This window comes from Pan paniscus, chromosome 4 (genome assembly GCF_029289425.2).
Source record: "Pan paniscus chromosome 4, NHGRI_mPanPan1-v2.0_pri, whole genome shotgun sequence".
Taxonomy (NCBI): Eukaryota; Metazoa; Chordata; class Mammalia; order Primates; family Hominidae; genus Pan; species Pan paniscus.
In genome coordinates, this window is record NC_073253.2 from 37945852 (window position 1) to 37960133 (window position 14282).

Consider the following 14282-nt stretch of genomic DNA (forward strand, 5'->3'; position numbering starts at 1 on the left):
AAATTCAAGCAAGACTCAATCTACAGAAAACACAGTTTTCACACAGAGCCCACACATGCCTTTGGAAACTGGGCCTCCTTTATACATCCTAGAGGGCTCAGAAACACTTCCCTAATGGGTATCTTATTTTGTAACTGACTCCTAAAGTTTGGTTCCTAGATATCTTCAGTTGATAGGATAAAATGCTGCTACAAATAAATTAGTTTTAATTCTGCTGATACTAATAATTGCATAGCTACAAAAGATTCATTTGGACAATGACCACATTTCATGGCTGCTGTTTTTATATTAAATATCCCATATTCTTTCACACTATAATTGTCATAATAATGGCACTTTTCAGGCAGATAAAAATCCTCTCATTTCAAGGTCATGGACTGGGTCCTGAAACTCAGTGGGCAGTCTCACTCTTTATCATTGTCACAAGGAAAACTGGGCAAAAGATGACAGGTGCCTCAGCCCCATGCAAAAATCAGCTCACAGTCAATATTTTACTGAGAGTAAAACCATGAAATCCAGAGAGTTACATTAGGTTTTCTGCCCCCAGAAGCCCATGGGGTATCCCACTCTCTCTCTCTCTTTACCTGGTTCACTTTTCTCTGTAGGCCTCTGAAAAGAGGATATAAAATACTGGTTACTCTGTAATAAACTTCACCCAACTAGGAAGAGGTAAAATTTCCCTACTTTTAATAAGAATTGCCTCTGATAGCTCACTGCCTACAATTACAGGGAAAATAACACTGGAAATTGTGTCTGGACAAAAGAACTTCTTTTTCTTATCTGTAAAATCAGAGAGACCAGAAAAGTGTATTCTGTTGGAAATTACCAGGCAATAGCATGTCTCCTCTGCTTTGGTTGCCTAATGATTCTGGTCACACACACAGAAAGGGATTCTTAGCTTTGATTTTCTGAGGAGATGGTATAAGGATGAGGATAAAAACAACATGACAGTCACGGGCATCATCTCCACCCCACAGTTCTCAGCACTGCCTGTGGGTGAGAATGGCCACGCTGAGGCCAGGCTGCTCAGGAGGAGGGCCGAGGGGCAGCCTCTCTCCAGCTCACAACCTCGGTCAGGGGCCTGTCAGTGCCCCCATCATCCAGAGTGAAGCAAAAAGGGAGCTTCAAATTACAAAATGGCATGAAATACCAGGTGGTATTGACGGGACGTAGCCTGAATTGATGGGAGAGCAATTTTGAAACTAACCAAAATTGGAGGGAAAATAAGCTATTACAAATACCTGGCTGATTTTATGAAACATCTCGTTTTCTATTCATGCAACAATTTGCAAGAAACTCAGGTAGTCCTAAGAGTCACAGGTGGGGCTCCTGTTCCAGTTACTGGCAGGATGACTGTGGCCTCATCTTTTTCTGACATGTCACACAATGTTGTGTTCCTTATACACCCAAGCTATGAACCTGGTGTTGACCTTCAGGCTGGCTCCCCACGGCTCACCATGATGTATGGTTAGGGGGTCCTGTTTGGCTTTGTAAATCTCACAAAATTTAACTGGAGGAAGGAAGAGGAATTGCATATTTTTCTTATCTCTCCACAAAAGAGAGAAGCTTCTCTGGTAATCTGAGATTCAGTGGATTGAGATGCCCTCAGCTCCTGGTCAGACACACCTTTCTCTCCATAAACAGTGGGCCTCCAAGGAACAAGTCCAGAACCGGCCTGGAGGAACCAGCATGGAGCGAGGGCCTCAAGCAGGAGAAAAGGTTGGCTCCCTATGCACTGAGTGCAGAGGCCAGAGAGCACCAGCAGGAGATCATTGTTGTTATGGGGAAAGGGAAGCCCAGAAATCAAGCCCCTTTAGAACACACTGGGAATGATAGAAGGCATAGGTGATCAGGTGGAGGTGGGAGGTTGGGGTGATGCTTCATAAAAGACATGGAAAACCATGTTTGGGGGTTGCTGCCGGCTGAGTGGAAGCACCCTCGATCTATACTACTACATTCAGCACAACCCTACTGCATTTGTGGATGTAAGGCTCATACTGGCATTTCAAGCCCAATGCCCATGAGGGCCTTGAGTCTTTATCTTCAGCTAAAAGAGTTGAACAGTTTGCTCTCACCCTCCTTGGCCAATCACTGGGGTGATCTTCACGTGCTGTTGGATGCTGTCCCCGGATTTCCGTCTGGCATAGTAAACCCCCTGCCACTCCTACATGGACAAAGAGAGCTCTTAAAATCCTTCAGTCAAGGATGACAGCTGCTCCTGCAGAGGGTCTCAGAAGGCTGAGAAGGAACATTCCCACATGCTCTCGTTACATTTCCCAATGCCTGCTGTATTGTTGTACCCAGTGCAATGCTGATGTGGCCACATGTGTGAAAACAAGACCACAGATCCACATATCCACCACCAGGTTGTCTGTCCCAGCTTCCAGGACACTTGACCTGTGGGTGGAATTCTGCTCTCAGCCCTATGGCTGCTGTGGCACCAGGTCAAGGGATTCTTTGGAGATCTCTCTCAAAATCTTCACAGCAATCTGTGAACTTGGCATTATCATACTAAATTTACAGGTGGGTAAACTGAGGCTCAGAGAGTCTAGGTAACTTGCCCACATGAGGATGCAGAAAATCTGCGTATAAATTCATGTCTACTTAACACTCGCTGAAGCCCATCATCTTCCTAACATCCTACGGGCCCCCCAGCCAAGGCTTCTCGGGGGTTACTCTGGCTCCTCTTAGCTTCTGTGAAAGAGGCCAAGGGGAGAGTATCGGTTCCTGTTCTCTGAACATGGGAGGTTTGGCTAATCAGAAACTGAGATTCCGATTCCCTGCAGCCATTTCTTGCCCCCTCTATCACATAAGGTGGCTAATTGGTATGCACCTTGGTATATGTGGCTATATTCTTTTGGCAACAATTTTTGGAATAGTTAACAATGTCTTGTTTCCTTTTTGGTCTCATTGCCTCAATTAAAAAAACATTTTGATCATCATCTATAATCCAAATTTATCTTATCCCTCTAAAATGTTCCCTCTATTAAATGGATACAGGGCTTATTTAACTACTTCACATCACAGAAAGGAAGATGAAAGAAATTGTATGTGAAGAAGCATTCTGAATGCTTAACAGAAAATGCACAGGCAGTTCCAGCAATGAGAGGCAGTGCTCTACAGGAGGAGAGGGCTTCAGGGAAAATTCCTCTCAGACTTCCATCATTACCTTCATCTACCCAGATGAAGGGGAAGCCACTGGAGGAACAGGTGCAGCTGGGAGGAGGAAGCTACAAATGTATGTTGAACAGCGATCAGAGAACAGAAAAGGAAAACTGGGAAAAAAACCTGGCCTACCTATAAATACTGGTATTAAATATGTCTAGTCTCCCAAACACTGGATAGACTGAAAAAACACAACAGCTCTCTGGGTGGAACTCCGCTCAGAGATACCCACGATATTCCAGCAATGGCAGATGGGACATATTCATGCACAGGATGAAATGTTTTCACACAAAATCACCAGATTCTGTACCATAATGATAAGCACCAGATCACTTGAGTTCCAAAGTTAACTTGAAAATGAACTCATTTTGCAAACATAATAGATCTTTCACTTAATTATGACATTATTTAAAAAGCTAATCTTAAGGATGAAATTCTAAAACTCAGGAAAAAAAGTGCATTGGGGAGAGGGTTTGTGGATTGGTTTTGCTGGTGTAACCCACCTTTCCCTTCTTGATGCATGTATTGATGGTGTCGAGAAGGTCTGCCCGGTTCTTATCGCTTTTGGGCAGATCAGCGAGTTCTTTTCCCAGGAGCTCACCTTTGTGGTAGCCCATCATCCTTTCGAAGGCTGGGTTGACATACTGTTAATGGGAGGTGGGTACAGATCAGTGCGGGGACACAAGACAGAGTTCATGAAATGTCTGTGTGCCCCGTAGGAAGACTTGTTGGGACCCAGAGGAATATCAAGCAAGAAGTTCCCAGGGCAAACATTCTCTAATGCAGTTAGCTGGCCAGGTCCTGCTGCCCCTCTCCATCCCCAAACCCTTCCTGGAGGAGTTCCCTCCTTCCTGGCAGCAATTTATTCATTCAACTGCCATCCTGATCCCCTGTAGGAAATCAGAAGAAACTTCAGCAGGAAAAAAACAGGAAGCCCTCATCTAGCAGTACCAGCCTCTTGGGGAACTCATTCACCATCTACCACCCCATGAATAAGGAAAAACTCAGACAAAAAAAAGAAATAAAAATAAATTAGGACTGGGTCCATAAGTTTGTAGTTAAAAAAAGAAAGTTTCAGGCTGGGCGCAGTGGCTCATGCCTGTAATTCAATTCCAGCCCTTTGGGAAGCTGAGGCAGGAGGATCAGTTGAGCCCAAGAGTTCAAGATCAGCCTGGAAAACACAGCTAGACTCCACCTCCACAAAAATAAAAAAATTAGCCAGGTGTTATGGCACACACCTGTAGTCCCTGCTATTCAGGAGGCTGAGGCAGAAGGATCACTGGAGCCTGGGAGTTTGAGGCTGCAGTGAGCTATGATTGCACCGCTGCACTCCAGCCCAGGCAACACAGCAAGACCCTGTCTCTTATAAACAAACAAACGAACAAATAAGAACTCCATTCAACAGTGGCGGCTTGTATTATGCACATCTCCACAACTGGATTTCTCATGTCTCCTTTCCAATTGCCACTATCTATTGATCAATGTTTGCTACAGTTTGGGGACACTACCAGTAGAATCAGAACAATAAATTCAGTTAAATGGCTGGGGCAGGAGGCAGCCCTTTCAGTGCTGGGCTCAGGCGGGTGTGAAGCTCCCCTCGGCAGATTCTGGGGCCAGCAGACTCAGAGGTTTCTTTTCAAAATTCTGCCTGGGGTCCTGGAATTTAGAGCCATGACCCTAGATGACTCCAGGTCCTGTCCCACCCTCTGATTTCTTTTCAAAGATCACAGATGGGGGCTGAGTGGAGAGAGACAAGCGGTGAAGAATGTCGGGAAAATGTAAACAGACTGCATCTGGGTCATGAATTTCTTTGGGCTTAAATTGCAGCCATCTGCTGCTTCGGAGATGTTCGAACCAACTGTAATCACTCTTGCCCTCAACTGCGATGGCAGCAGTCATGAACAGGGTGGCACAGGGACACTTGGGGAGCTGTTCCTTGGGAGACACAGCTTCTATTAACACGATCAACCCTGAGAGTTGAAGGGGTTTGGAAGATGCTCTGGTCATCAGGCCTTTGGTGGGTGACTGAAGAGAAGGGGGCCTGATATTGTCTTCATGGATCTCCAGACCCCCTCCTGGCCCCATCACTGACATGTAGTACTCAGGGCCCTCCCTAGGCAGGGAAGGTCATCACTTACAACGTAGCCCCTGCTCACAAAGCCAGCCTCATACCTCCCGGGACCACCTCTGCAGGCTGCTGAGCTGTCTGCATGTCTCTCTCATCTCCGGGCCTTTCCCCACGTGCTCTCTCTGCTTATAATACCCTTCCCTGTCTCTTTCCCTCTCCAACTCCAATTTATCCCTCTTCTCTTCCAGGAAGCCTTCCCTGACTCCCCTACCTAGTCCACTCCCAAGAGCTGCCACTGATGCCTGTGCAGACTTTCAGTGACTTATTACACCAAATTTAAATTTTTGTTTATCTCTCTCTCTCTCCCAGTGGACATTCAACTCCTCAAGGGCAAAGGCTATTTTGAATTGATCTTTGGATACTCAGGACTGTTTATTAACTATTTGAGGAATGAATAGAAAATATTAGAGAATATATTATTTTCTTTATTTGTTAGCCATATTCTCATACCTTTTCATGTGTGTTCATTCTGCCTTCCCTATTAAGTTGTAAATTTGGGTAGAAGTCATGGCCCTTCTTTCACACCAGGGTTCCTGAAACCTCAGAATGCAGCAGGTACTCCCAGATATGGATTCTGGAGCCAAGGCACCCAAGTTCAAATCCTGGCTCTGCCAATTACCAGCTACAAAACCATGGACAAATTACTTAACTTCCCTGGTCCTCAGTTTCCTCATCTGCAAAATGAGTACAATAGTGATACCTGACTCACAGGATTGCTTTAAGAAATAAATGAGTATGTGTAAAATGCTTAGAACTGAGCCTAGTATATGGTAAGTAACAATTAAGTGTTTTAAAGCAAATATATATAGAGTTTAGATAGATGGGGGCATGGAGGAAGACAGGAAGGAAAGGAGGGAGGAATGGATGGGTGGATAGATAACAGATGGATAGACAGACACAGATAGGTAGATATTGCTTCTAAATTTTAAGTGCTGCTACTTGACCTCTGAAGATTTGTATTCAAAAAGGCATCTAACTATTTGATTGGTGTGCCCTGAAAAGGATGCTGATATCAAGTAAGAACATATATTAACTATCCCATCCAATGATGACATCCTCAAAATTTATAGCACATAGGTAATTTCACCATACACATAACATCCTCTATTCAGCTCCTTCCTCCTTCCTCTTGTTTTAAGTTCCATACTACAGATTGCTGATACATTTTTCTAAAGGAGGATGGAAAGGTTCCCTGAGAAAAAAGCTGTAAGGTCTTCTTTCAGAATCCAAGTTTCCCTTTAAAGGCAGTGACTCTCCTTCCACCTCTCCTTTACAGGCATCTATTATACTGGCCTCATGCTCCTGCTTCTTCCTGTTCATCGCAAAGGCTGGGAGATGATTAATATCATAATGTGACACCATCACAATATTACCTCTCCCAAGGATACAGGTTTTCTAACCACCAATTGATAACTGGAGAATGAAAGACTCTGTTCCCTATTCTAGAAGTCGTTTGTTAGATTACAGGTGGAGGGGCGGCTAGTGGGCAGGGAGCCCCTTCTCCTCATTTCTGAAATCAAATCCAGCTGCACACTGCAAAACAGGGAGGTGCAAAGAAAATGTGCTTCATGAATAGAATTGATTGTCCAAGTCGGGATATAAGTGGGAGAGATGTGGGATTTTTGTGCTTGGTCTGTAACAGAAACACGTCTGGCTCTCTCTGAGGTCCAAGAGGCAGACCTGTGGGCAGGTGGGCCACTAATAGCCAGCAACACGAGGAAGCCTTCAGATACATTTCACGGGGCAGCCATAAAACATATTCTAACAATACAGCTAAACAGGAAACCAGGTAGGAAGGCTTTGGAGACATGACTACATATTTTAGTTCTGATATTTATTACTAAGGCTTTCCTTGGATAAGTTCCTTGGCCTTGTTGGGACTCAGTTTCCTCATCTGCACTATAGGGCAATGATGTCTCTTTCCTACCCTTACTGAATAGAAATGAGACAACCTAATGAAAGTGCTGATGACAGGGCCTAGACAGGGTGGGCTATTGATGCTATTGGTCTGGTATGAGAACAAGGTGTGTATGTGTGCACTGGGAGATTTCAGGGCAGACAAATGTGAGGCTTCTGCTGTGGGCTTCGCTGTGTGTTGCCCACTGTCTTTGGTGCCCTACTGATAAGTGCTCCTCACACTCCATGCCACTCTGCAAACCAACAGCAGGCAGGCAAGCACCAATTCGTGGAAAGTCTGTATTTCAGGGTATTTTACAAATACAGATGTCTTACTTTCCAACAATTATAATAAGAACACCTCATTTCTTGAAAGGTTTCTCTGCTACGCACATTTCCTTAGGAGGATGACATTCATGTAAGAATGCTTTGTAATTAGGATACCCACTGCAGGTAAACAAATGAATGTCTTTGAAAATACTCTGTTCCCTAGACATTTATAAGCATTTGCTGTACCATTCTGACTTACTTCTATGTCAATAGTGTCTTCACAGATGGTCAAAAGAATTGACCCCGGTTCTAGCTGGGTGCAGTGACTCATGCCTGTAATCCCAGCACTTTGGGAGGCCAAGGCAGGTGGATCACTTGAGGTCAGGAGTTTGAGACCAGCCTGGCCAACATGGTAAAACCCCATCTCTACTAAAAATATAAAAATTAGCTGAGTGTGGTGGCACATGCCTGTAATCCTCGCTACTTAGAGGCACAAGAATCACTTGAACCTGAGAGGCAGAAATTATACTAAGCTAAGATTACCTCTGTACTCCAGCCTGGGCGACAGAGTGACAATCTGTCTCAAAAAAATAAAATTTTTTTAAACCCCATTTCTGTCAAAGAAATTGCAGGTTCTGATCTGAAGTAATATTTTTTTGTTCTTTATTGAATATCTAATTCTTAAGTCTATCAGTATTCTTTGCACAGCTTGATATTTATTTCTCTTAAGAAAATGTGCTGATACATGAGGATGATGGGAAAGTACTTGATAAAAAGTGTGGCTTAAACCTGAAAGGTTCATTTTGAATGTTAATGATAGAGGTGGTTTCTTTCCATACCTGAATCACGTGGTCATCGCTTGTTATTTCTATGGCTTCATGACAGTGATCTAATGCTGTAAACACTGAATTACAGGCCCTGAAAGTTATAAAAGATTGAAGTTAGTTCTTCTATGAAAACCATTCACATTTCATCTGTTAATTTAACAAAGTAAACAGATACCAGGTTCATCAAATCTACGTACTTTTTGTTATTGCCATGGTCTGAATGCTGATGTCTCCCAACAGTTCATATGTTGGAATCTAACATCCAATGTGATAGTATGAAGAGGCAGGGCCTTTGGGAAGTGGCTAAGTCAGTGGGGCTTCATCCTCATGAATGGGATTAATGCCTTTATTAAAGAGGCTCCAGTGAGCTCCCTTGCACTTTCTGCCATGTGAGGACATAGAGAGGGTGCCATCTATGAGGAACAGGCCCTCACCAGACACAGAACCTGCTGGCACCTTGATCTTGGACTTCTCGGCCTCCAGAACTGTCAGCAGTACATTTCTGTTGCTTATAAATTACTCAATTTATGATACAGTAATGCAACTCATAACGATATTTCAACAATGGACTCAATATACAGTGGTGGTCCTGCGAGATTATAACCTAATTCCTATTGCCTAGTGGTGTCGTAGCAGACATAACACCCTCACGTGTCCGTGATGATGTTGGTGTAAACAAGCCCACTAAACTATCAGCTGTATAAATGTGTAGCAATACAGTAATGATGTACAGTATATAACATTTGATAAGAGGTAACTAGGATACTGGTTTATGTATTTGCTATACTGTTTATCATTGTTTTAGATAAAATACTCCTTCTACTACTAAGAAAAGGTAACTGTAAAGCAGCCTCAGGCAGGTCCTTCAGGAGGTATCCCAGAAGAAGGCATTGTTATCCTAGAAGGTGACAGCTCCATGTGTGTTATTGCCCCTGAGGACCTTCCAGTGGGACAAGATGTGGAGGGGGAAGTCAGTGATATTGATGATCCTGACCCTGTGTAGGCACCAGCCAAAGTGTGTCTTAGTTTTTAACAAAAAAGTTGAAAAAGTAAAAAAAAAAAAAAAAAAAAAAGATTTACAAATAGAAAAAAGCTAACAGAATAATGTTATAAAGAAACAATTTTTTTTGTACAGCTGTGAAATGTGTTTGTGTTTTAAGCTAAATGTTATTAAGAAAGTGAAAAAGTTTAAAAATATAAAGGTTTATAAAGTTAAAAAGTAGCAGTAAGCTAAGGCTAATTTACTATTGAAGAAAGGAAAATGTTTTAATGAATTTTGTGTAGCTAAGAGTACAAAGCTGATAAAGTCTATAGTCCTATACACATAATGCCCTGGGCCTTCATGTTCCCTCTCCATTCACTCACCAGCTCACCCAGAGCAACTCCCAGTCCTGCAAGCTCCATTCATGCTAAGTGCCTTATACAAGTGCACCATTTTAAATCTTTTTATACTGCATTTTTACTGTGCCTTTCTATGTTTAAATTTACAAATGCCATTGTGTTAAAAGTATTTACAGTATTCAGTACAGTAACATGCTCTACAGGTTTGTAGCCTAGGAGCAACAGGCTATATATACCACGTAGCCTAAGTGTGTAGTAAGCTATACCACGTAGGCTTGTGTAAGTACACTCTATGATGTTTGCACAATGACAAAATCATCCAACGACACATTTCTCAGAACATATCCCCATCATTAAATGATGCATGACTGTATTTCATTATTGCAATCCTAACAGACTAAGAGGGTTAATAATATGCTTTGAGGGAAAAAAACTAATCTTTCAAACTAAATGCATAAACAATAGCATATATATCTGTGTGTATGATACAAAAAGAATTGTAATTCAGTGAAATCTTTTGGATCTTGGAATGGACTATGTGTGTGCTGAATGAAACTTCAACACTAACACGAGGCAATGACGTTCTTCTGTTTCATTCACAGTTGTGGTCATGGAGAAGTTAAGTCTCCATCAATTAGAGAACTTAACTGGGCCCAAATTGGATGTGAGGTATTCTGGCCTTTTGCAACAGACACAAAAACATTTCTTCTCCTTTTTTGCTGTTGTGATGTTACTCGGCTTCCAACCATTCCCCCTGGCATGGTGAAAGGCAAACCCAGCAGAACTCCCCTTGCTGGTTCATTGCACCTCTGCAGCTCTCCAGTGGGGACTTTTCTTGGTGACCTTCCCTATATTTCTGGAATATTTGGAATCAGACTCTCATTTGTTTATTATAGTTTTAACTAATTTCCTAATCTAGAGCAACTCCAAATACAGTAAGCTATTTACTGTCCAACACAGCAAGCATGTAGCTAGAGCTCTGTTATTTATACTGACTGTTTAAAGAATCCCAACAAAAAGCTTTCTTACACATTACAAAATAAAAAAAAAAAACTGTTGATTTACTGGATTGATGTTTTTTCTTTAAAAAAAAAAACTCTGAAAAATGTTATTTTTTTCCACTCATAAAGGCATTCTAACTTTGTCTTCCTATTTTGATCTGTTTAGAGGGAAGAAGGCAGAAAGAACTGGGTGAAATCTGGCTCTGTATTTTTCCAGTTATGCGACCTGAGGCAACTTTTTGTCTTCAATGGCCCTCAGTTTCCTCATCCATAAAATGAGGATAATAATACGTATTTCACAGGTTTTTGTAAAGATCAAAACAGATAGTTTATGTGAGGCATTTCTCGAAGTGCTTGGGACAATATGAGAATACAACACATGATACCTGTTGTTATGTTTAAGATCACAGAGTAATACTTCTTTGTTCTCTAAGGCTTTCAAAAGGCTTTGGTGAAAAAAATGAATCGTAACCTATCTTTTCTCATAAATATACCTGAAATGTCAAACCAAGAACTGTATTCAATAATAGTGAGGTATGCGTATGGAGTGCAGTATTTTAGCCAACTGCAGGACGCCATTCCTATAGTTGCAGAAATGAAGATATCAGTGTGAGAAGGTAAGTGTAACAAGTAATCATGATATGGGTTAGAAGAGCAGAGGAGAATATTAACCTAACTCAACTGAAATGGCTTACAGGCGCAGTAGTATATTTTCTTAGTTAAATTGCTCCAGTCTACCTAATTTGAACTGTATACTGTCTTAGTACCACCACTTGTAAACACAATTTAAAATAAGAAACAAGAATAAAAGGGGGCTTTAAAACTGCTACCAAATTTGTCACTGCACTGCCTCATAAGAGACAAGCAAGAGCTAGTCTTATCAACAGTGTTTTCCAGGCACCTGGTCCAAAACTGGACGAAGCACCGTAGGGAAGGATTTCCTGGGCAGCAGCTGTCTTTCAGAAGTCACTCTTGGAGAAACACACTCTATGTGGACTAATTTGTTAATTTTGAGAGCTGGATAATTAAGCTTTAATTAACACATTTTATCAAATGACAAATTCCTCTCTTGCCTAAGTATTTTCTCTAACTATGTAAACAGGTTTCAACTAAGTATATAAACAGGTACTTCAGACTATTATCATTTTCATCAATTCAAGAGGTTGCCTTTATACATGATCTTAGATCCAATCTCCAAAATTTATTAAACATTCATTTTATGATTATCCACAAAGCATGAAATTTTCAATAAGTATAAAGCCCCATAAGACAAAGTAAATGCTTATCAACAGTTGAAATGAAAGGATATTGGTAGAAAGAACACACTATTTCCCACCCCTGCCCCCCACGACAAACACTACCAGACCGCAATGTTTATTCAGGCTCTCAACCTCTTTGGTTGATGGTTCTATTTAAATAAACCTGCAGCAAAATGAGATAATCAACTTGAGTCATGTTTCTAGAGTTTTAGAACTTAATTGCTTGTATTAATTATTCATACTCTTCTGGCAGAAGAACCTTAGCTTTATTAATATCTGTTCTTGGGAACCATATAACTCTTTTGTCTCAGGTATCTTTATGTTTTATTCTTCAGGTTAAAAAGTTGGAAAACTAGAAAAAAGAAACACAAGGGAAAAGTAACCTAGTTGTGGGAACCCATGAAGTATAGGTAATATCACCATTTTCCCTGCACCTTCTTAAGAGCCCTGGAAGGTCCAGAGAGAAAAGGTAAATATTACAGGGGTCCAGGTATAAAGTCTATAAATAATATAGTGCTATGCTGAGTGGAAAGTGCACCAGACTGAAAAAGCAGGATGCCTGGATTCTACTCCACCACTGCCACCAACATGCTGAGTAGCTGTGATGGTTCTCAGTGTTTTCCTCTGTCAATCACGGCCAGGGTGTTGGGTTACATTATCTCCTGTGTCCCTTCCAAAAGTGCTCTATCTAGACTCCACTAAAACAACACACACACACACACACACACACACACACACACACACACACACACACTGTGAGGCTGCCTGGAACAAGGGTAGGACTGGGCAAGGTGGTGGCTTGTAGGGAAAAGATTCTGAACACAAGTCCACATCCCAGCAGGAGTCTGGGATGAGTTGGGAGCGGGGAGTAGAAGAGGTGAGAGGATCGTGACCTTGTTACTTGTTGGCACTCATTACTGGGCAATAAAGCAATAGGGACTGGTTATTTTAAGCCTTCACAGCTCAGTTTCCACCCTTGAAACACAATGGCTATCACGCAGAGCCCATATGAGAATAAAGTGCTCTACAAATGTCTATTAATACTGAGAGATGTGGTGTTCCACAGAATACAGAGTTTTGCCCACCAAAAATTTTGATTCTTTCTAAAATTGAGGATTGCTACTGTCTTAAGATTTGGAGTGAAATAAACATAATGACTTGGATGTAACTTCTAGACTGACTAATGAATCAAACAATAGCTGGTACTGCATTAGTATATATCGATCAGCCCAAACTCCTGCTAAGTAGCTAAATAATTATCTTTATTTTAGATAAAATAGATCTTTTCATGATAAAGAGGTGTAAGAACATCGGAAGAGATAAATAGTCATCATTTAATCTAGATTATCCTAGACGCTCTCCATTTCATAAATTCTTCTATTCAACAGAGTAATTCATCAAAGGCATACAGATATGTGATTTAGTTCTTATATCTTTAAGTTATTTTATATAATAGAATCTTAAAATTAGACTACATCTTCTGTTTGATCACATCAGGTGATCCTTTTTGTTTCTTGGTTAAGTAAATATGGTCACCAGACATGGGACCCAGGCAGAGGTGTCTACCTTTAACATTCACCATCATCCTGCAGTACAGACTGTCCTTGCAGAATGACAGTAATGCTACATATTTAGCTGCAGCTGGGGGCGGAATTGTAGGGGAAAGTATTATATAATTAGACTATAATTATTCTAGCATTGTATAATAAAGAGCCTCATTTTCCCAGTCTGCAACAAATGATAGAGTTGCTTGCCTGCCTTAGGGTGCAGGTATATGTGCTAGATGTCCCTGAGTGCCCTAAGGAGCTGGGGAGAGGCCGTGGCATGAATCACTGCCCCTATCTGCTGGGCCTAGATATGGAATACCTGGGAATATGCACATAAAATCATGCACATGTTCACACACACACCCAAAAGGGCGATAACTTGAATAAGGTTGAGGCAGAACCCACCAAAAAGCAACAGCTGAAACTTGTGCAGAAGGCAAGATAATCCCTGTGCCAGGCAAACCTTCTTTCCTGGGGCCACTACCTTCCTGGGTCAAGTCCATTATTCAATTTGACACTGATTTGTAGTAAGAACTTGAGCCTTTTCATTATGACCTCAACAACGGGTCCAATCCCCCCAACCAGTTCTAGTAAGTGAGGGGTCAGAAGTATAGTACTTACATAATGTACTTAGAAACTTGCAAAGTTCTGAATCGGATAAGACCTTAAAAAGTCTTTGGTGCCCTGGCTCTAAACAGATTTCAGCAGTACAATAACCTGAAGGCTTTTCTTTATGCTATTGTGTTGGCTGGGGATATTTATTTCAAATTTCCAGGCCTGCTTTTGCCCTGCTCATCATGGACAAGGTGCCCCTAACATTCCTGGGACAGCCCCCCAGTGCCCCATGT

The 14282-nt window shown here is 41.7% G+C and overlaps 1 protein-coding gene across 11 annotated transcripts in view; it reads right to left on the minus strand.

The window, feature by feature from the left end:
• PDE8B (phosphodiesterase 8B) overlaps positions 1-14282 on the minus strand; it is a 253777-nt gene that overhangs the window by 81648 nt on the left and 157847 nt on the right. For 7 of the 11 annotated variants that reach the window (XM_034959921.3, XM_034959920.4, XM_034959916.3 and 4 more), the window contains 3 exons: positions 8299-8377; positions 3669-3809; positions 2076-2164 (listed from right to left, as the gene is read on the minus strand). In XM_034959921.3, coding sequence (XP_034815812.1) covers positions 2076-2164; positions 3669-3809; positions 8299-8377 — 309 coding nt within the window. The remainder of the gene's footprint in view (positions 1-2075; positions 2165-3668; positions 3810-8298; positions 8378-14282) is intronic. The other 4 variants (XM_057302282.2, XM_034959918.3, XM_034959919.3 and 1 more) reach the window with 1 other exon arrangement.